General features: G+C 39.3%; 1 protein-coding gene across 1 annotated transcript in view; it reads right to left on the reverse strand.

The window, feature by feature from the left end:
* The window catches only part of sobpa (sine oculis binding protein homolog a), a 45,455-nt gene extending 26,940 nt beyond the window's left edge, over positions 1 to 18,515 (reverse strand). Inside the window, exons 1-4 of the mRNA XM_079843553.1 lie at positions 18,176 to 18,515; positions 7,357 to 7,428; positions 5,971 to 6,106; positions 3,358 to 3,555 (exon numbers count right to left, since the gene is read on the reverse strand). Of these exons, the coding sequence (XP_079699679.1) occupies positions 3,358 to 3,555; positions 5,971 to 6,106; positions 7,357 to 7,428; positions 18,176 to 18,271 (502 nt within the window). The 5' untranslated portion in view covers positions 18,272 to 18,515. The remainder of the gene's footprint in view (positions 1 to 3,357; positions 3,556 to 5,970; positions 6,107 to 7,356; positions 7,429 to 18,175) is intronic.
* Between the last annotated feature and the right edge of the window lie 6,163 nt (positions 18,516 to 24,678).

A 24,678-nucleotide genomic window follows, 5' to 3' on the forward strand; every position in this document is an offset into this window, starting at 1 on the left:
GATGCACAAGAGAAACAAAATTTCACCTTCCACAGAATAAATAAATTAATTGTAAATGACAAATAGACAAAATTTATATATTTTGCAAGAATTATTCCTTTATGATTCCAAAACTTGGACTATGCGGTATAATATTCAAGCTTAAAAATTCAACAAATTCGAATGTACTTTTTGTTCTTATGTCTTAAAGCAATTTTAATTATTTTAAAGAAAAGGCAATGGAAGCTTTGATTCAGCAGGCTGGAAAAAGTATATAAAAAGATTAAGTTAGAAAGAGCTCGTCTAATAAACAGCATCATACAGTGCAACAAAGACTCAAAGTGTTCCTCTACAACCCTCAAAATACAAACATCCTAATATAAAACGGTTGCCATGGAACTTCTGTTTGTTTTTCCTCAGCACAGCCTCATTGCTCCATCTGAATCCTGAATTTAAGAGAGATTGTGCAAATGTGTGTGTGTGTTTGTGGAACATCCAGTGGTAGAGCAGCACATACCTGCACTTCAAAAGCCCTCTGTCACTATGCGCATGCTTATGAATTATTCAACAGGGCCACAGGCAAGGGGCGGGGATGGGGAGGGGGGAGTTGGCTTCTGTTGCCGTGGTAGTTAGCGAGTCTACACCATCTGTTTCACACCACATCACACACATTAACACACACATAAATACAAGCGCACATACATAGGCACACACACAACTACACCAGTGCACAGTACACCGGTTTAGGGATGCACCTCACTATGGTGCCGCCCCATTAGACACCATGACTTTGGTCTGCTGCGCTACAACACACACTCTCAGCCAACAATGAAAGGGGACTTTCAGTGTCAAAATGCCAGCACACTGCATTACATTTACATTTATGCTAAAGGACGTTTTTTAATATATAAACAATACTAAAAATACTGAATAATAAAAACTCTGACTGAGAATGTTGAAAGAACAACCCGTCATTAATTACATAAGTTTCACAAATCTCAAATACACAAAACATGCTTTATTTCGAGACAGACATAACTGAAAATATATCACTGATAACTTGCGGTTCAGTGAGTCAGATGTTGATTCAGTAATTGGTCTGAATGATTCAATGAGCTAATTCAATAAAAGATTCGGTAGACTGATTCAAGCCTGTAACTATGGGCTGTGTCCGAAATCACGTACTCTCTGATTAGGTACTTCTTTTGAGTGAGTAATTACTTTGCAACTGTTAAAAAGGTATGTTCTATATGTTATAATTGTGTGTAGTAATCCAGATGTACTACATTCGTCATGTTATCATTGTCATGTGACCTCCCAGCGTTAGTTCATCTATCACTTCACTGCCAGACACAAATCCTCTCCCGTGGCCTCATGGGATTGTAAAGTGGTCATTGGATGCATACTTCAGAATCTCACTCATGGAAGGCCACTGTCCCGCCGAGTTCAGCTCCAAACCCAATTAAACACACCTGACCCAGCTAACCAAAGTCTTACTAAGCATACTAGAAACATCCAGGCAGGTGTTGAGGCAAGTTGGAGCTAAACTCTGCTGGACAGCGGCCCTCCAGGACTGAGTTTGGACACTCCCGTACATAGGCTCTCTTCGCATGCTATCTCATTTATCGTAAATGCGAGTTTCTCAGGTAAAAATTGGACATGAACACCATCTCAAATCTCATTTACCACTGGGAAGCTCAGGGATCATTTTGATACCCAAGTTCCAGAGTTGGGCGTGCCATAAACATGAATGAATGATTGCTGCTTTGACTGGTATTCTTTATTAGTTTTTTCCACAACAGCTACATCATCTTGTCTTGTGGATAAAGTAGTGCATATTTACATATAATCATAATAATCATTTGAAGCATATTGTATGTTTAAACACAGCAAAAATAGCCTGTACTTGACCAAGCAAGCTGACTATCGCGGTGAATGTTTATATGGTTTTCAGAGGTGGACAGTAGTGAAGTATTTTTAAATTTTCTTTGGAAAACTTTTACTTCACTTCATTCCAAAATACTTTTTACTACACTACGTTTCATAAAAAAAAGTTTTTTTTTTTTTACTTTAATACTTAATTACATAAAAAATGTAGTACTCTCTTACTTTTACTCAAGTAAAACTTTGAATTACTTTTACTTGAGTAAAAGTATACAGTACTACATTTTTTATGTAAATAAATATTAAATGATATTCTATATGAAACGTAAAAATTACATTATGTTTTGGAATGTTGTGAAGTTAAACTTTTCCAAAGAAGAACACTGATAAAGTACATATACTTGAAAAATAAAATTACTTGGAAAGTAAAAGTTCTTCACCACTGTCCGCCTCTGATGGTTTTCAATGAATGGGAGCACAAGGAAACGAAAGAGGAGAATATGGATGTGGTCATAGCACAGGAAAAGAGGCCAACTTGGCATGCCAATTTTGTTAATGGAGCTTGAGGTAAGTAGTTTTAAGTTTTAGCACCATGTTGTGTTGATCAATACGCCATTTCATGCAGCATTTTTATTGGCTAGTCAGCAGATGTAGGTTGTAGCGGCAAACACACTGTGAGATGATCATGCTAAATTTCTGACACTAAAATTATCACAGGCGGTCGCAAGACCGTGACAACGGCCGTCTTTGAACCTCTCTCACTGTCCAACATAGGAAAAATAGACCACAGAAATATCCACGGTTTATCATATTTCATCTGGGACAGCCCAAAATCATACAATGTGTACCGGGCATTAAGAAGTGGGAAGTGAAGGAAGCATTAGTAGGTCCTCTGAGTCGGTACTTTTTGCCTATACTGTTTCATTAATATTATTCATTCGGACATACTACTCTTTTCACATACAGTTTTTCACCTTCTTTATAGTAAAAATGTATTTTTTAACTATTTATTAAAAGACTCATAAAAGTCGCCTATTTGTGAATCGGAATGCACTGGTTCCATTGTTTGTTTTTGATTTACTTAAAAAAGAACCAGGATATTAGAGTCATTTGTTTCTGAAACAAACTACACTATCCGAGCTGTATAGGTTTGTTTTGTGTTCAGCCAGCGGACAAATCAATACGTGTTTTCTTGCCATTGATTCAATTGTGATTCAATTCGGACTGCAAACTCACATTCACAGCTCGTGTAGTGGCGTCGTAGATGCAAGGGGTATTATAAAATCAAAGTTGTTAGCCTCATAAATATGCAATTAAGAATGTAACGCACAGTTCACAACCTGACGGATAAACTATTTAACCCAGGATTACATTTACCCAGCATTAAAAAGAAAGTATGAAATGCCATAAACATGTTTTGTACAGTTGTATGAGTGCGTATACAGTAAGTTAGATACTCAACTCACATACTGTCTGTGCATTTGTGTTTCTTACCTGCTGGTGCTTTGATCAGAGGGGGCGGGATTAAGGGCACTATGATTGGCAGGCCTCCGTGCTCTTTAGAGGAGGAGGGGTTTACAGATGCTTCGCCTGTCACTCCATTCCGTGATGTCGGAGTAGAGCAAGAGCTGTTGGCGTGTGGAGGAGAACCACTGCTGTTCTCCACTGTGGATGCTTTTGGCAAAGAGTTCTCTAGAGAGGAGAGAGGGGTAATGGCGAGTCATTTATGTCTCACAAATACATGTGAACTACATGAGGTTAGAGGAATCTCTGCTATTTGTTGTGTGAAATGTCATTCTTAGGTTTGACTGTCATCAAATTCAAATGGTCGTGAACATTTCATTGTAGTCAATAAGAAATCATAACTGATTCTATTTACATTCTAAAAAAATGACTGAAATCAAACCTTGATCCATGTTCTTCCAAATTTTTCAAAAAAAAAAGAGAGAGAGAAAAAAAAGGCTTATAACCTTTAATCGAGATCAAATAACTTGCTCTTCCTCTGAAATTGCTTTTCTTTTCCGCTGACATTACTTAGGCCACAGGGGCTGTTTGAAAAAGCCATATAGTTATTTTGGAATTATTTTAACAATCTAGCATTCAGGTCTGGCTCTTTTTTGGTATATAACACTCACTTGTCACTATCCAATAATTTCCTGATTGATAAAAATCAAGTACTGATAGCCTATATATTTTTTAGTTCTGTCAAATCATAAAAGTTTATTTTTTAGATAATATATGTGTGTATTTATTATATTTACACACACGCACACGCACACACACACACACACATGTATAAATATGTGTGTATACAGTATAAATAACATATATACACACACATATTATGTAAACTTTTATGCTAGATGTGATTAATCATGATTAATTGATTTGAAAGCACTATTCATTATTATTATTATTTAGGCCTACATTTTTCCTGTTAAATATTCTGTGGAAATATCACATTACAGACGTAAAAAAACATTTTTAAAACAGGGTTATATACTGACTAAAGACAGTATGTTCAATATTTACTGTGAATGAAGATGTTAAAACACAACTAACATCTTTCTTCATGAGAAGTGTTTCATTTTTAAATTCACAAGTCATTCACAACTCTGGAGCCTGAGACAAGCGATATCTCAAACGCACACCTCATATTACTGTTTTGACCTGTTACATTACAGAAAACTGATTAAATAGCTCTTACAGAGTCCTGAGGAAAAAACTCCCATACGACACCTGCAGCAAATAAGACAAGATTCAACAAGAGCACCCAAACAGATTACCGCTAGATAGCAGAAAAGCTCATTTGTTACTCTAACGGGTCGTTTAGAGACGATCACAGCTAAACGAGTTAATTAAGTCTGATTGTCCTTCGCCTAATCTCTCCACTTCCAGCAACGTCAACTAACAATAGTGAAATATCGTAATCTGTGGCCGTGGATTTGTCTGACGGAAGGAAAGTAATTACGCCGAGCGTCGCATGGCAGGCATGGTAGGTTGGAGAAATGTGGCTGAGTGCACGTTAGCTGGAAACGTCTAACGCCTAAATCACCATTTTCCTTAATGGAAGCTGGAGTATGGACTTAGCAAGGAATTAGCCAGCTCATTGTTTCGGCATCTCTTTCTCTGTCCCCACAGGGCCGCAGAAAAAAATGGCTGACAGTTTAAGACTCTCTAATGCTCTGGCACGGAGGCCAGCCAGGAGACAGCATGGACGGTGCAAAGATAAAGCTGTGGGTTAATCGGAGTGCTCCCGGGGGAACGACAGAGGAAGTTCAGGAATTTAACAGTGCATTCACTATTTAACAACATTTAAAATCTGACAGTCCTTGTTTTGGGTCCTGTCCTTGTCAGGATTTTGTGTCTTATTACATCCCAGAATTCCCTCTAGGCTCTTTCTGGTGGCAAACAGGTTTGTGAAATCAACCTGCTACAAAGAACCTATGGGGAATTAAGGGATGATGATAATAAGATAAAGGGAAAAAAGCAAGTTCTGCATATTAGTGTCAAGTGTTCAGAGGGTCCAGAAGGTATAGTTAGATCCTGAAACTTTCTCTGAATTCATAAGTGTGCAGAGCAAGAAGAGAATTGTCTTGACAACTAATCAAAAGTTTTTTTTTTTTTTTTGTAAGAATCTTGTGCTCACCAAGGCTGCATTTTTATTTGATCACAATACAGTAAAAAAATGTTAATGCTCTAAAGTACCATTACAATTTAAAATTACTTTTCTATTTTAATATATTTTAAAATGTTATGTACTTATGTGATGGCAAAGCTGAAATGAGAACTGTGGAAACTGTGATACATTTCAGTCAGGATTCTTTGATTAATGGATAATTCAATCGAGCAGAATTTATTTAAAATAGAAATCTTTTGCAGCATTACGAACATCTTTACTGTGACTTTCGATGAATTGAATGCGTCTTTGCTAAATAAAAGTATTAATTTCTTTCCAAAAAAAAAAAAACCCCTGACTTTTGAATGAGTACTTTTGTGGTTTTTCATCCATGTGTGCTAGCATTTGAGACCATCTATTTGATAGGTGTAAATCTCATTTCGCCTGCCTGTCCAGGGTTGTGAAGGCCTATCTGTGTCAGATCTCACCTTTCAGGACAGAGATGTGTTGCCGCATTTCCCCGTCAGGGTAGTTGCGGATCTCTATGTCTTCTGAGTCTCGTAACTCCACTTTGTCATATCCGTACCATCCAAGCAACTCATTCATGGTGTTTTCGGCAAAACTCTGCAGAGAGAGAGAACAATTTTCAATTTTAATTGATCTATTATTTATCTGTATGGATACAACTAATTTATGACATTGCAGATACTGCTTATGTATCACAGGTTAAATCTAAAAAAAAAAAAAAATTATATTACAAAATTATTGATTTGATTATCCATTCTTACAGAACATGCTTACACACACACACACAGGGAATCTGAAAGAGTAAATAATTGCAGTCTGTTTTGGAGGTGTACTGCACTGAGACAATCGATGTAAAAAAGGAAAAAAAACTCTGAGTGGCAGATTTTGCAATGCGGATAAACAAAAATCTCCACAGGGAATCTTATGTTTGCATGGCTACTGTGAACCAGGGCCAAAAGTAGTTTCATCCAAGAAATCCGCTACAGTAGCTTAACAATAGACAAAATCTGACTGAAAATAGCTTCAAACGTTTCAGCTCCATATCCCTTCAAGAACAAAATCTGGAGAGGCTATAGACTGACCAGGGCATCAAACAAACATCTAGCAAACAATACTTAAGCCAGAGAGCTGAGAAGGAAGAAGCATTATTAACAAATCAGAGCTGACCGGACCAGAGCACAATCCATGTAGCATCAACAGACAAAAAACATGGGTTATACTTTGAGATTAGATTTGAATACCCATTTGCCCAATTCGAAGTTGACTAATTTTAAAGCATCACTTCAAAAAAGTAGTTATACATGTCAATTATCTTTGTAAATGTTTGCTTAATGAATAAAAACCTGCTTATATTATGTGTAGAGAGCACACATGGTGTTAGTTTTATAAGTATAAATTAAAGGTTACACTTAGGTTTTGATTTCGATGGTCCACATTCGAGTAACTTTGCAACTACATGTCAATTAACTCTCATTAGAGTATTAGTAGAGTGTTAGTAGACTGTTAAGTTAGAGTTAGGTGTTAGGTTCAGGTTAGTAGAATAATTTACATGCGGTTGCAAAGTTACTACAGTCAATAGAATGTCTATTGGGGTACCATCAAAATAAAGTGTTAGATATTAACCAATATGCAATATATTATACGATCACATTAAATCTATGCTATAAATTATATTAAATTCGAATTTTATTTTTACCATCTGTTTTACAATCTCAGTGTATTAATCTCTAAGACATACAGTAAATGAGCACCTACACATTCAGATTCAGATATTTTTTTATTCCCATATATGTAGTATTTATTTTTTGTCATTTTTCTGTTTTAGTCAATCTGAGGGAGGCTCTCACCATCAAGTAGGGCGAGTTGCCATGGAGATTGCCTGTCTGCCCCGCCCCTGGGAGGGGCCGATTGGACGGGACCTGATGAGACACGAGTCAACAATTGTCAATCAAACATAGAAACTGTCAGTCAATCGCATTAACTGTCAAGCAGCATACTTATTGTTCTGTGATATATATATATACACATACTTAGTTAATGTTATTTGGATGGGACTTAACATTTATTATAGTATCACTACATCGTATAATAACAAGTTTAATCTCCAGCATAAACTAGCACAGCAATAATAAACATACACAGACATAGCTATAATCTAAAAGAAAGCAGGCCAAATGAGGGATTCATTCTTATTGAGGCCTAACAAACAACCAAATGATGTTTTATATATGTTTTGAATCGTTGTACAGCATATTTAAAAGCACACAGTACAACAAGCATGTTCGTTTCCAGTACAAACTGTTGAACAGCACTTCTCCACTCTTTCCCTGCACTTCCTCTGTATAGCCACCAGGTGTCTGTCCTGCCTCTGGTCTGTAAGGTGAGGCTTCTGTTTTAGGATCGAGTTCACAAGGTCAGTCACAATGCAGTAATCACACCCTGTCCACAGGAAAGCCTACTAGACTATATCAGTACAGCACGTATCAATCTAGAATCACCTGAGCTCTGCTCTGAAGTTTTTGGGCACTTCATGAGTCCTGATTGTCTGGGAACACCAGCTGAGCTGAGCGTAGAGGTGCCCAGAAATTCCTTAAGAGGGCTGACCGGACTCACAGTGTACCTATATATATTTACTTTGAAAATGTATAACATTTATATTTATTAGAGAGGGAGTTAAACGGATAGTTCACCCAAAATTCTGTCATTAATTACTCACCCTCATGTCATTCCAAAACCCGTTAGACTTTCGTTCATCTTCGGAACACAAATTTAATAATATTGATGAAATCTGAGAGCTCTCTGTCCCTCCATAGACAGCTACGCAAATGACACTTTGACACTTCAAAAAGTCCATAAAGAGATCGTAAAACTATGAATTGAGGGGTTTAGTCCAAGTTTTCTGAAGAGACTTTATATCGCTTTATATGATGAACCGATTGAATTGAGGCTTTATTCACATATAAACATTGATCTGTGAACATAAACAGAAGCTCAACCGAACCTGCTTGGCACGGAGAACAAACCTCTTGCGGAAGCTGAAACGTGCTGCGTAACACATGGGAATGAACCTCATTGGTTCTTGCAGAAGCTCAAAAGTGCTGCGTAACACACAAATGAACCTCATTGGTTCTTGCAGAAGCTCAAACCTGCTGCGTAACACAAGAATGAACCTCATTGGTTCTTGCAGAAGCTCAAACGTACTGCATACCACGAGAATGGACCTCTTTGGCTCTTGCAGAAGCTCAAACGTGCTGCATAACACGAGAATTAACCTCATTGGTCCTTGCAGAAGCTCATATGTGCTGCATAACACGAGAATGAACCTCATTGGTTCTTGCAGAAGCTCATATGTGCTGCATAACACGAGAATGGACCTCATTGGTCCTTGCAGAAGCTCAAATGTGCTGCATAACACGAGAATGAACCTCATTGGTTCTTGCAGAAGCTCAAACCTGCAGCAAAACACGAGAATGGACCTCATTGGTTCTTGCAGAAGCTCAAACCTGCTGCAAAACACGAGAATGAACCTCATTGGTTCTTGCAGAAGCTCAAACCTGCTGCAAAACACGAGAATGAACCTCATTGGTTCTTGCAGAAGCTCAAACGTGCTGCAAAACACGAGAATGGACCTCATTGGTTCTTGCTGAAGCTCAAATGTGCTGCAAAACACGAGAATGGACCTCATTGGTTCTTGCAGAAGCTCAAATGTGCTGCAAAACACGAGAATGAACCTCATTGGTTCTTGCAGAAGCTCAAACGTGCTGCGTAACACAAGAATGAACCTCATTGGTTCTTGCAGAAGCTCAAACGTGCTGCGTAACACAAGAATGGACCTCATTGGTTCTTGCAGAAGCTCAAACATGCTGCATAACACGAGAATTAACCTCATTGGTCCTTGCAGAAGCTCATATGTGCTGCATAACACGAGAATGAACCTCATTGGTTCTTGCAGAAGCTCATATGTGCTGCATAACACGAGAATGAACCTCATTGGTTCTTGCAGAAGCTCAAATGTGCTGCATTACACGAAAATGGACCTCATTGGTTCTCGCAGAAGCTCAAATGTGCTGCATAACAGAGAATGGACCTCATTGGTTCTCGCAGAAGCTCAAATGTGCTGCATAACAGAGAATGGACCTCATTGGTTCTTGCAGAAGCTCAAACGTGCTGCATAACACGAGAATTAACCTCATTGGTCGTTGCAGAAGCTCAAATGTGCTGCATAACAGAGAATGGACCTCATTGGTTCTTGCAGAAGCTCAAACGTGCTGCATAACACGAGAATGAACCTCATTGGTCGTTGCAGAAGCTCAAATGTGCTGCATAACAGAGAATGGACCTCATTGGTTCTTGCAGAAGCTCAAATGTGCTGCATTACACGAAAATGGACCTCATTGGTTCTTGCAGAAGCTCAAATGTGCTGCATAACAGAGAATGAACCTCATTGGTCGTTGCAGAAGCTCAAATGTGCTGCATAACAGAGAATGGACCTCATTGGTTCTTGCAGAAGCTCAAACGTGCTGCATAACACGAGAATGAACCTCATTGGTCGTTGCAGAAGCTCAAATGTGCTGCATAACAGAGAATGGACCTCATTGGTTCATGCAGAAGCTCAAACGTGCTGCATAACACAAGAATGAACCTCATTGGTTCTTGCAGAAGCTCAAACGTGCTGCATAACACAAGAATGAATCCTTACTAGTTCTTGATGAATCTCAAACGTGCTGCGTATAACACATGAGAATGAACCTCTTTGGTTCTCGCACGTCAAGTGAACATGCTTGAGCTCATGTTTACCACAACTTATGTGTAAGTTGATGAATGTTTATATGAGAATAAAAGCCTAAATTAAATCTGTTCATCATATAAAGTGATCGCGTCTCTTCAGAACATTTTTGGACTAAACCGCTCAATTTATATGGATTAGTTTTATGATCTCTTTATGAAGCATCAAAGTAAGGCTGCAACAACTAATCGATACAATCGATAATAATAGATAATGAAAGTCATCGACAATTCACATGATCGATTAGTCGGGTCTGCCCTCTGTGCACGGAAAACTTCCACCAGTCGCGCCAAATTACAGCACTGAATAACGCATTTCTATGGACAAAATGCATCTAAAAATAGTGGAGTGGAAACAGAGTGAGCTTCTGCAGGAAAGGTACATGATCCAAGCACTCAAAACATAACAATTCTTTATTTTAAGCTTCAAGCTAATGCATTAGAGTTTAACATACCCTGTCATGCGCTTTGACAGATGCGTGTGCGTCCTCAGCGCAAAACGTTCATTTTACAGGTTATATCCTCATCTGTAAATGTTACTAATTCACGCAAGTATTTCCATTTTGCATGAAAGCACGTCCTGACAGTCCGAAGCTTCAAACTTCACTGAACGAGTGGCGGCCGCAATTAATATTCATCACAAAAACACTGATTTAGGTGAAATATCTGCTGTTGGATGCTAATTTTAGGTTTAAAAGTCAACATGTAATTCAAGTATTTTAAGATAGTAACTGTAAAGGGGATAGCAGTGTTTAATTGAATACAAATGTAGGACGTTTCTTATCCACCTGTTTCGGGGGGGCGCTACTGTAAATAAGAACGTGGATACAACTTCCGGTGAGGCGGCGGAAGTAGTATTCCAATGGTATTTTGTGTGCTAGTTAGTGGAGAGGCTAGTGTTTTTCGGACCATTAGCAAGGTTTCAAAATGATAATTTTTACGTCTTTTTTTTAATCAGATGGTGCCACAAGGGTTAAGTGAAGGTTACTGTGAAGCAACATTTGCAGAATGACACACACTAAACATTTCATTTAGTACATTTATTAGTTAATTAATAATATCACAATACAATAAACAATACAATTTTCGTGTTCTTAATTTTCCTTCCTTACTTTACTGACCTTACACCAAAGTGCTGCTGCATGACTACAACAGCGTCCTGGCCCTAATTCATGAACAACCGCTGTCTGTACTTCACCTGTCACTGATGCTAGCACACATGCCTTGCGATGGGATACGTGTAGCTCAGACTCAGCTCAATGTCCGCTTTTAGATCGTTTCCGATATTTCGACAGATACTGATACACCTCTGAGCTTTTCAAATTGCTCATCGACTTACCATCACAGGCTACTGAATCTAGAAAATAGCTTAAAACGCTACCGTACGCGACACGAGGCCACTTCTTCACGTCATCCTCCCAACTACCGCGGAGGATAAACGTTACTGCTGTTTCACCCTTTTGAAAGTTCGTTTAGGTTGTGTTCCCACATCGTTAGCAAATTTGGAGAGCTTGAATAGGTTGCAACTGTTGAATGTCAATAAGCTTTGTTTCCATCCACCTATTTTTATGCGCATTTTGGGATAACGTTATTGCATCAAACAAATGCTGAATGGAAACGCCAAGATGCAAATGAATTCTATAAATGCACATAAAAAATGTATGCAGTCGTTTGAGTCGGATAAATGTTATATCCGATTCGAAAACGTGCGCATAAACTACGATGGAAATGCATAAAGTCCCGCTTGTTTACTTCGAACCGGAAGACGCTCCCACTTTCGACGCAAGGCTTCATGGGGCGTAGGAAACTTGTGGATAGCATATTTACAGGATAAAGAAATGACAGTAGTGTGTGTGTGTGTGTGTGTGTGTGTGTGTGTGTGTGTGTGTGTGTGTGTGTGTGTGTGTGTGTGTGTGTGTGTGTGTGTGTGTGTGTGTGTGTGTGTGTGTGTGTGTGTGTTCCTGCAGAACATTCCTCTTATCTGGTAACACTGAGTTAGTGTTTTTCTTTTTCTTTAATATCATTTTTATGTAGGGATTTATAGTAAACTATAGTATTACTATAGTAAAACCATGTTTTTTTTATAGATCACCATTTGTATAACCACACAAATACCATAGTTAAACTATGGATTTAAAACATGGTTAATTTGTGGTTACCATTGAATAACTAATAACCCTGTTTTGTTTATTTTGTATTGTTATTTATTTATTTATTTTATTTGTCGTAAAACTATGGTTAATTTTGGGATATATTCACTATGTATGGAATCATAGCACTCAGCTGACACATTTGTTTGAAGGGAATAGTGTGTTTTGTCACAAAAAAAAGTTAATCTAAAAATAATCGGCCAACTAATTGATTATCAAAATAATCTTTAGTTGCAGCCCTACATCAAAGTGTCAGTTGAGTAGCTGTCAATGGAGGGACAGAAAGATCTCAGATTTCTTCATTTGTGTTCCGAAGAGGAACGAAAGTCTAATGGGTTTGAGGGTGAATTTTCATTTTGGGGTGAACTATATCCCTAATAAATAGAGAATTTCTGAACAAACTGAATATTTATACTCTTAAAAATGGAGAAAAGTCTATTTAAGTGCAGCACAATAAAAAGGTTAATTCTAAACTATTCTATCCTTTAAATAGATAGAATGTGTTTTTTAATCATCCAATCCTATTGCATAGACAAATCTATGCATGTACATGTGACCAATACAAAACGAATATGTTTAGAAAATGTTACAAAGCACAGAGGAAAACTGACCATTTAAAACGTCCAGCGTTGCTGTGTGTTTGTCTTTTTTAAGTGCTGCAGATCAGCATGATTTCTGTCAAATGTTCTGGGTTCTGCACTAAATGTCACTCATACACATTATTGCAATCTGAAATTCCCCGCGCTCCTCCCCTCTGAAGGCCACCTAATAATTACACATGCTCTGATAAAACAAAAAAAAACACTGAAGAAAAAAATAGACAAGAGAGAGAAAAAAAGACCACTGTATTTGCTTCCCTATAGAGACTAAATCAAATCGGACATGTTTGGAGAGAACTCTTTTCACGGCAGACTGAAACATCAGCGAGAAAAGTTACAAGATACGAAGCAGCAAATCTCATTCCCTCTCTGCCGCCTTCCCTCTCTGTTTGCCGTGATTGTGACGGCGGGGGGAATCGGACACCCTGCGCGCAGTAACAAGAGTAGGTCACTGTACACCATGATAAAATTCCCTCCTCCCTTCACCAACTTTCCTTCTGACCAACCTCTCTTTCCCAGTCTTGCTCTCTCTCTCTCCTCTCCTCCCAACCCACACTTTTCCATTCCCTTCTTGCTTTTTTCTCGTGTCCCTCTCTCATACTGAATATCACTTTCTTTTTCACTCTTCCATACTCTCTCTCTCTCTCTCTCTCTTTCGTTCTCCCCCACCACTATGCTCTGCTTTCATTTCCATCTACCTTCCTTGATATTCGATCCGGCCTGTATTCTCAGCTTTCAGTTTTTACAGCTTAGGCTGCCTATTGCTGTATACATTCCTTTCTCTTCTCCCTCTCTCTCTCTCTCTCTCTCTCTCATCCCCCTCTCCATCGGGGCAATCACCAGCACGGGGCTTATTTTACCATGCTGCACATGAAAGCAGACGGAGATGAAGGCAACACTGTCAGACGCCTCTTCTCTGTATCTCTCTCGGAGGTATAATCCTCCACAAGGCCACAATCTTCCGTGTCTCTCTTGTTCTTTGCGTTTGCCATTTTTCTTTTGTCTCGTTTCTTGGAAGTAAGAGAAAAATTAAACAAAGAATTGTTTTAAACAGCACCAAAGCGAGGGACTCCTCATAGGCAGGGTGTGTGTGTGTGTGTTGGTGGAAATCTGATACGTGAGAGGGAGAAATTCATAATGCTCAGGTCTCAAGTTCTCACTGAGGCAATAAGAGAGAAGTGCAGAGTAAAACGCAGATTGTATTTGTACACACACGCTCTTTAAGTGTTACAGTATGCTTTCTTTGTGCATGTCACGAGTTATTTACATAGGTGCCGGCCGTCAAATAGGAAGTGGCTGTGAGTGAACACTTTTCCTCCACCTTTAAAGAACAAGCAACCAGACTTCCTGGAGCTCAAAGTGGAAGTCAATGAGAGGGAAAGAACCAAAAAAATGAGTGAAAGCCTGTAGACGCGTTTTGATAATGCAGATGGGATGGAATTATTCAGCCTCGCTGCGATTTCCGACACCTGTTCGCGCATGTATCTCAAACCCCTTGAACAGACCCTTGCTCTAAACCCTCCTCTGGTTACTCTACACCGCATATCAAATTTAGCTTTGATTCCACAGAACCTGATCTGTGTGTCTGTTGACGCAAATGTTTGGGGAAAAGTTTTGTTTTGTCTCCATGGCTTTGCTGTTTCTTGTTTTTCATGTTACATGGGGCGTGACACACGCACATTGTTCATCGGTGCTGTTTGCATATGCATGGGACCACCGCCCTCAGCTTTGGCGGTGTCTCTGTGGTCTATCTGCAGTAACTATATGGGGTATCTGCATGGGGTATCTAGGGCACCTGCATGTGTCTGGTGAAGATGAATAGGATGTTGCTGTGCGGATGAAATCACGTATTCTGAATTACGGACAACCAAAAGTAGGCCTAATTATTTAAGAAATAAGAAAATTCTATGGGAAATATATCCCACTTAATGTCTAAGTAGTTACGACCCTGCTTTTATAACGGAATCTTGATACACGGAGAGTATTTAGGGTACAGAAAAAGGTACAAAATCTTTAACTTGAGTGCAACCCGTTTCAAAAGGTACCGTATACTCCTAAAGGGTGCATATTAGTACCTAAATAGTATATATTAGTAAGGGCACACCACAGTGACAGCTTTTGTACCATTTTTTCTGAGAGTGTATGATCTTTTAAGTTATCTTTCAGGCAAAAACATGTACATTTTTTAGCTAAAACTCTGTAACAGAACAGAAAAACAGAACGTTTAAATGATGCAAGTGGCCTGACATTACAAGCATTAGTGTATAACATCAGAGCCAATCTCATACTTTATCACGTACTCTTCATTATTCATTTTTGCAAAGTCCTATCGGAGAGATCACAGGGTGAAAAGGTTTTTTGTGGGTGGTTGTCTCTGAAAAACACCTGTGTTTCAGGATAGCTGAGGGAAATATGGGTAAAAACTTCTGTCAATTATTTGAGAAGTTTCTTTGATGATGACGCATATCAGCAAGCTAGTACACTCTAAATGACAGAACTGATAGGCTATATCTCAGACTTGAGTGTGTGTGTATACAGGAGCACCGCCCATTACAGAGCAGACTCTGATTTGCTGTTAAATATGCATGTTTGTGTATGCGTTACTAAAGAAAGTAGTGCCTGATCACCGGCTATGTTATATTATGTATAGGCTATATTCATCCCAGGTAAATTGCTGACAACTGTTGGATGCTGGATGTCCTCAGACAGTCTATTTGTCAACTCTCTGTCAAAATCAAGGCAGAAATCAGCTTTATCCACAGCCCTGTGGTCAAAATGACAACTCTACGGATGAAATGACAGATTTGTGCCTGACTTGTACACACACAACACCGCTGACAATGGCCAACGCTCACCACAGACCTTTGGAGATGCGTGCACAGTGCAGACTAAACACTGTTTTACCGATTTGAAGTATTGGGAGAAACAGAGAATTTTACACTATGGATTGTAGACAAGGGCAGTGCATAAGGTGAGATCTGTAATGTGGAAGCCACAGTCTTTGAGTTCTAAATGAAAGAAAGTCGCTGCTTCACTCAGGTGACAATTCTTACAGCATCTGTCCATCTGCCTAACTCCTTTAGTAACCCAAAGGGGTATGTTACAGATTGAGTTGAGTTTCATCCTCAAGCTCTAAGCAGACAGAATGCCAAATCAGTTTTACTTTTAGTACAATATCAAGGAATGTAAAGGACATAATGGAAGGCAAGCAAAACAATATTTCAACATATGGAAGATTATTTGAGCAGCAAGATATTTGTTCCAATTCCTTGCTGTCAAAAACTGATTGTACAAAAATGGATTCCTTATTAAAGGAAAGGTCAGCAGTGTGAAAGACAATTCAAACTTGTTAGGCCTACATATGATTTATTTCACTTAGTTCATTGATAAAATTAAATTAAATTAAAAAAAACAGATGGAAAACAGTCCTTATCAAGTTCACAGGTCAGATGTGACTTTTTTTTTTTGTCTGGATCTATTTTTTCAAAATGAATTACAAATGCAGTTCATACAGATAATACACACACCACTTTTATGATGAGCAGTTTTCAATTTCTGAATTAAAATTAATTTTGACAATCATAAACATCTAAGTGGTGTAATTGTCAGAAGAGCAATATAATTTTTTATAAAATTGGCATCATTTATTATTATTGGCATTAAAGCTAAGTGCAGCATGCGTGCAGCGGTTTTGTTGTCATTTGACATAAACAGGAAATGATATCGGAGGGGTCAGACCCTCAAGTCCCAAATAATTTACACCTCACAGCTCGAGAATAAGTCCGTTTCTGCAAGGGCAGCATTGCTGTGTGTGTGTGTGTGTGTGTGTGTGTGTGTGTGTGTGTGTGTGTGTGTGTGTGTGTGTGTGTGTGTGTTTGTGCGTGTGTGTGTGTGTGTGTGTGTGTGTGTGTGTGTGTGTGTGTGTGTGTGTGTGTGTGTGTGTGTGTGTGTGTGTGTGTGTGTGTGTGTGAGTTACGTCAAACTGAAAGATCGGGGGCTTTTAAGGAGACCGGGGAGACGCACGCGTGTATCTCCGCTACAGGTCGATCAATATCTGTCAAATTTAGAGCCCCGGTGGACCGGTGTGCCTCGCGCAGGTTCCGTCAAATAATCACTGACGAGAAAGAAAGCGAACGGAGCCAAATCACCAAAGCCACACACGCGTTTACAGTGACCTACACACATGATCAGATTAATAATAATAATAATAATGAAATGCGTCCCGCGATGCTATCAGAATTAAGCTTGATCAGATAAAGAGCACAGATACATTTTGGCGTTTCCAAAACATTAGGCTGCATGGCAGCTGATGCAAACGCTTCAGACAATGAGCACCACACAACCAGGAGACAAAGCGCCTGTGTGCGCCTTCAAAACATACACACGGCTCTTCTCAGACAGAGCAAAAAAAGTGAACGAGTCTCCTAGATCCTTAATAAACGAAAACATGATTGCATGTTGCAAATTACCCCCCAAAGGCTTTTGAAATGTGCATTTGTCACGAGCAGACAGCGCTCTGTCAGTGTTGAACAGATGCACATCTGGAGTGACCGGCGCTTCCCATCAGAACAGCTGGACAGATGCACCCTTCCAACATGCTTTCCGTCTCATTATTGAGTTTTTAGTCTGTCCTGATGTTTCTGTGTTGTTTAGCAGAGTGATAGTAACGCGCTAGTAGTAGTAGTAACGCAGCAGTTTGACGCGGAGACTGACGCACCGGATTTTCCATCAACAGTGGAGCCAACAAGGGGGATTTCACCCAAGGCATCTCGTGATGTGACTGGGAACATTGTATATTTGACGTGCAAATGATTTAGAAAAACTCATTCAAATACGTGTTTAAATCAAATCCACGAGTCAATATAAACAAAATAGATCTCAAGCAATGGAAAGCGAGTCTGGAAGGTGTGTGAATCAAGCTCAAAAAGAAACGCGAGGAAAATAATGCCGACCTGTTCTGCAACCCAAAAAAAAAAAAAAATCAAAGTTAGCTGATTAACCCCAAACACACAGCGCTTGAATGAATCGGTTCTCTATATTCAGTCCGAGGGCGGAGCGGCGGTGCGCTCAACGCATCCAAAAATGACATGCCTTTATGGGCGCCAGTGAGAGAGAGCGCACGCACAACCTACCTTCATCTCTGCGTTAATTTCCCTCTTCACGGGGTGAGCTGGCTTTCTGCTCCTCTTGTTTTCCGGAGGTCTTCCCTCTTTCTCCATCTCAGCCATGTTTTCTTTAAATCTCTGTCAATATTTGGGGGTAAAACCCCGCGGGCGCACGGCACGGAGCGAGGCGGGGCCGTTTCAGAGTTGCGGAGTGGCAGCGAATGGCAGGCGCGCGAGAAGCCCTAGTGAAGTTGATGCTGCTGCTGGTACTGCTGCTGCTGCTGCTGCTGCTGTTGCGGGCTCACCGTGCCCGGTCGAGTCAGCCATCTTCTGCCTGCTATTTCTCAGCGGTCTGAGCGCGAGCAGGATCGAGCCCTCTCGGAAAGCCAACCAAGAGGTTGAGAAAAAAAGAGCGAGCCAGACAGGGGGAGGGGCCTCCACCGTAACTCTATACGGCCACGCTGATCCCGGGAAGGCTATTTCCTCCCCAATTTTCCACAGATCGGTTTTCACTCAGGACTCCACGCGTGGCGGAGGTTGTCGCGCGATAGGAGTGAATAGGTGCCGTTGTCTGATGTGTTATCATTCACCCCGCGCGCGTTATCAGCGCTCCGCAGGGGGTGCTTGATATTGTCGTACGAGACAATTAATGGAAATGAAACAGTCGAGGGGTCCTAATCATTTCCTTTTAATTAAACGTCTTTGCACGGGAGGAATTGTCATAATGGGTTTTGGTGTTTATGAGACGGATATCTGCAGGTAATTAAAACCCACGCTGGAGGTGCGTGTGAGTAACAGACAAATATGTTACAAGGACCAAACAAATGTGTTACAAGCAAGAGAGTGAGATATATGCCTATGACACACTAAATTTTGAAATTTCACTCAAACACACACATTTAGTCTGAATTAGGCTATCAGACCTTCACTGAAGCTTGAAATAAGTGAACAAAAAAGTGAACAAAAAGTTCTAAGAATCAAATTTTTTAAAAAATAACCATGAATTCCAAAGGTCCAACAATAAGCAAACATGGCAAAGCATGACAAAAAAAGATGAATTTGTATAAAGTAGAAACATGGAACAAACAAACTAGATGTTGCATTAGTATTAAAAAGGTGAATTTGCAGCAAAATATATATAAAAAAATGTTTTGACATTACTTTTAATGCTAATAACATTGCATGGTGAGTTGCATTTTATTATGTGTTTTTAACATTATTTTTCACCTGCTGTCATGCAACTTTATCAGAACTGACCTGTGACCCATTTGGGGCTCACAAACTAGTTAGGAATCACTTTGGGGGGGCATCTCAAAGTGCACACAGGTCCACCTGCAACAAACAAATGCCTCTTCATCACTTTTATTTCAATAGTTAACGTAAGGTTGATATCTTAGACACCAATCAAACCTGCGATTCTGCGAGGAACATGCCTAAAACTTTGAGCTAATGGACTGTAAAGATGGAGATGAATTTTTTTTGTTTATGTTTATCCAAAAATACATCTCTCCCTGTTTCCCTCCTTCTGGTTTTATGCATCTCCAGCCCACTGGTGAATTCGCTCTCTTGCATGGCACACGTATCGGTGGCACGAGACCTCCTCTCTGTTCTGGATCGGACCAGAGGCCGTCGTCCTTGAGAGCGTATCGACGTCCCGTCCCAGATCACTAGCAGATGCGCCACGGCTTGAATGAGTGCATTGTTTAGCACACACAGCTCTGGCAGCCCTTGCCGAACACTAGCCCATGATAAACAGTTACATTCTAGCAGGGATACTGTTACCCCTCTTGATATTAGAGGAGGTGCTTCAGCCCGTTTCTCTAACAGGCCAAACTGTGTTTTCTCCAGCGTGGATTGGCTTTCACTCCGATTCGATTCCATAGCTCTTAGCCTTGTGTATCAAGTGCAGAGGAATATGGTTTGTAAACACAAGTAAGGCCCTAATATGCAATGACAAATAAGATTAGAGGATGGAATTTACATCTCTTGGGAAATGCCTGGTGGAAAAAGTGTGGTCATGAGACAACATCAGCCTTTTTTGTTCTCATTGTAATCCCTGCTTGTTTATATTGTGTGTTCATTGTGTCCGCTCAAGTGTGTGCGAGAGAATGCGTGTGTTGGTGTGTCTCCATTTCAAAAAGATACTTATGGGATTTCTACAAGAGGGAAGTATTACAAAAGGAATTAAAAGTAGATGTAAAACAGCTGGATGCCGAATCCGTCACTGGTTTGTGAAAAATAAACATTCGTTTTACAATCACTGGGACAGATGAAGCTTTGAAAAATGCAACCTTCTCTCCGAGATGCCTGTGTATAACAGTCTCTTCCGCCATCGCATCATATCTTTTTTTCACATACGCAGCACAGCTGAATTCCTCCCTTCATAGACAGCAACTCACCTTATATTATCTTTAAATGGGACTCGGATCACCCGCAGGGTCTATGCAAAATACAGTTCTCCGTTGAAACACACAACCGCCATCAGATGAGGGTCAACTCAATCTTTTCAGGAATTCAAAAACAGCGCTTTGAAAAGTACATGCAAGTGGGTTTCCAGTGCAGATCGCTTTCAGTTGTTTAATAACTGTTCATTTTACCTTAGATATTATGCTTCTTTAAATGAAGACAACTGGCACTCAGGTTTTAAATGAAAGAAATTCTGTTGTCCATATCAATCATGAACCTTGCATATACACACTCTAAAAAAATGGTGCTATATAGCACTAAAAGTGGTTATTGGGCTCGTAATCATATGGAGAACCACTTTAAGTGCTGTATAGCACCAAATCTTGGTGCTTCAGTGGTTCTTCAGAGGTTCTTTAAATGACTGAGGTGCTATATAGCACCGCTACCATATACAGAACCTGTTAAGATATGGTGCTATATAGCACCAAAAGTGGTTCCCCTATGATTACGAGCCAAAAAACACTTTTAGTGCCATATAGCACCAGTGCATTTTTTCCACAAATCCCTCTTGATGCTCTGAGGTCTACCTTTAAATCAGATACTATGGTTGAACAGGAACTTTCAAACATACCACAACAGCTTTCTGTCTTGGTTAAGACAACTCTACAGAAAGGCAAATGTCGCTTTGTGAAATTTCGGTTTGATTAAATTACTTCATGGAGCACAACAGACCTCTTAATTATGTGATGATTACAGCTTTAATTTGTTAATTAATCATAAGTGACAACAATTGAAAGAATGACTAAAAGGAGATCGAAGAGACAAATGAAGCCGTGAGCAAACACTGTACTGCAGAAAATAAAGAACGACAGGTGAAGTGAACGTGTATACCCGAAAAGCAGCGTTCTACTGCAGGAATCATGTAGCAGATGGTTGGTTATTTCGGCGTTGGTATAAAAGTGCCATTAGAAAAACTGAATGGAGGATTTGTAGATGCAGTAAACAGTTTTTGAACTTATAGAGGTGTTTGTTGGCATATGAGCAGAACTTATATGCTAAACGTGAAGGTTGTGAACAAAACAGGTCAGTTGATATATCAGAGATGTAACGAGGAAACAATTTCTGAGGCTGGACTGATTCGGTTCCTGGTTTATGCACCAGGTTGCTTCAGCCTAGACAGATATCGAAAACTCAGAGACAGCATGAAGTGGGTGTGGTGTGGAATGATCTGGAAACTCTCTAGAAGCCCAAACAGAAGGACAGATTCATTGATCCACTGTTAAGAAATCAACATTTTTTATAAGTGCCATTATATCAGTAATGATGAGGGCATCTACCAGAGTTACCACAGTCTTAACGTCTGAGACAGTTCGCAGTAAAATAGCTGAGGGGGGAATCTGAGATTCGTGTGCCATGTGTTGTTGATTAAAGTAATGCAACCTAGTCTTAAACAGAAGGTCGAATTTATTGAATTTCAAAGCAAGAGGAGAGCAGAGAGACCCTTCATTTCTTCTCTTTCTGTCAGTCTCTCTCTATGCCCAAAGCAGCATGTGTGAATGTGTAATCACATTAGAAATTCTCTGCTAAACATCGACCTGCTTTTAAAAGTATCTCTCTAAATATTCTCAAACCTATATGTTCTTTTTTCGTGTCTACAAAATTAGGTGGTGTGGTATTGTAGTTAACATTGTCAGAAAATTGCCAGTTTGATCCCTGCATTATACTCTTAATCCCAGGTTACTCAGGGGGATCCCATATACAGCAAGAAATATATATATGATCATACTAAATGGCTCTTAATGTAAAAATATACAAATAATTGCCATAAATACACTGTTCAAAAAAATTAAGGGAACACTTAATCATCACAAAATAACACCAAGTCCATTAAACTTTTAGGGAGGAGAGCTCGACAGGGACGTAGAAGGGCAACAACCCAGCAGCAGGACCAGTATCTGCTCCTTAGTGCGAGGAGCAGTAGGAGAAGCACTTACAAAATGACCTCCAGCAGTCTACTGGTGTGCATGTTTCTGACCAAACTGTGGCATGAGGGCCTCTAGTGGGACCTGTGGTAACAGGTCAGCACTGTGCAGCTCGATTGGCATTTGCCAGAGAACACCCGAATACAAGTACATTGGCACCCTGTTCTCTTCACGGATGAGAGCAGGTTCACACTGAGCACATGTGACAGACGTGAAAGAGTCTGGAGACGCCGTGGGGAACGTTATGCTGTTCGCAACATCATCCAACATGACCGGTTTGGTGGTGGGTCAGTAATGGTCTGGGGAGGAATATCCTTGGAGGGTCGCACAGACCTGAATGTGCAAAAGCAATGGTTCCCTTACTGCTGTTAGGTATAAGGATGAAATCCTCAGAGCCATTGTCAGACCATATGCTGGTGCAGTGGGCCCTGGGTTCCTCCTGGTGCATGATAATGCCCAGTCTCATGTGGCTAGTGTTTTTAAATGACGAAGGCAATGATGCCATTGACTGGCCCTCACATTCCTCAGACCTGAATCCAATTGAGAACCTCTGGGACATTATGTATCGGAGCATCTGAAGCCGCCAAGTAGCACCACAGAGTGCCTATAGGAGCTCACTGATACCCTGATCCAGGTCTAGGAGGATATCCCCCAGGAAACCATCCGCCATCTCATCAGGAGCATGCCCAGATGTTGTTGTGAGTGCAGACAGGCACGTCATACACACTACTGATGTACATTTTGAGTAGCTGTGATGAACTTTATGCAATTTGGATTAGCCTGTAACTTCAGTTTTATTTACATTGATTTTTGGCATGAATACAGCCCTCAGTGTGTTGATGGTTTTAGTCACCTAATTTTGTTGTCACATAATTTTGTTCTTAACAAATTATAGAATGTATATAAATAAAGATTTTCAAATTGAATATTTCAGATCCATTGTGTGATTTAAGTATTCCCTTAAATTTAAATTTTTGAGTTGTGTATATTACTAATATAGATTATAAAACATGTTTTCATACATGTATAAAGAGTTTTAGTTACTAATATTTATTTTTAATGGTCATTTTTATAATTATTTTTTAATCTAAATATACCTCAAATGTATTTCAAATTGAAAATGTACTTTCTTGAACCTTAAAGTACATTTTGTAATATATTTTGACATTTGAAGGTTTAAATAAAATATATATTCCATTTATATATATATATATATTCCATTTAATATATATATATATATATATATATATATATATATATATATATATATATATATATATATATATATATATATATATATATATATATATATATATATATATATATATGCGCCTACTGTATAAGCAGCCTTGTTTATATATTTAGAATATATTTGAAATATATTTTATTTGTCATACATGTTTACAGATTCCTGATCAGCTCCAAAAGACTAAAATAACCCTGCAATAGAATCAAATAGGAAATCTGCAGAAATGTACCATATCACTTATTCATTTGACCTAAGGCATCAGTTTACCAGACTGAACTGGACTAATGATCTTAATCTTTTAACTTCACTGTCATCATTTTATAGAATGAAATACAGTATGCAAGGTCACGGTCACAGTTTAGTTCAATTGAAGTAAATTAGGAATTTTCTCCTTCCTTTAAGGCTGATAAGGCATAGTGATTATATTTTATTATTTTAATTTCCCATTGTTTCTAGTCTACATGACCCTATTAGAATACACTTGCGACCCATTTTTGAGTTATGACCCACCCGATTGAGAAACACCGCTCTGTATTGCATGTCGTAGAGTGATTATTCTGGATTTGTGATAATCCCCATATTGACATCATGCCAGTCAAATGAATCCCATGGGATAACAATCAGCTGTATCAACTGATAAAAGCCAGAAGGGAGTTTCACTTAAGCACAAGAACATTAATGATGTCAAAAGTTACTTTTTACGCAACCTGAATTGTGTAATTGACAATGTATTTATTTGGACACTGCAGCCTTTGTTGGGAAATTCTCGTTTTTGCTCAATCCTATCACAGATGGTGACATTTTCGTATGGCCACAATGTTACCACGTGAAACATTAGTTTTCAGGGTTACTGTGTTTGAAGCAGAAAGGAGTTGACAATGTTTTTCTAATAT

This window comes from Gobio gobio (genome assembly GCF_949357685.1).
Source record: "Gobio gobio genome assembly, chromosome: 18".
In the NCBI taxonomy this organism is placed as follows: Eukaryota; Metazoa; Chordata; class Actinopteri; order Cypriniformes; family Gobionidae; genus Gobio; species Gobio gobio.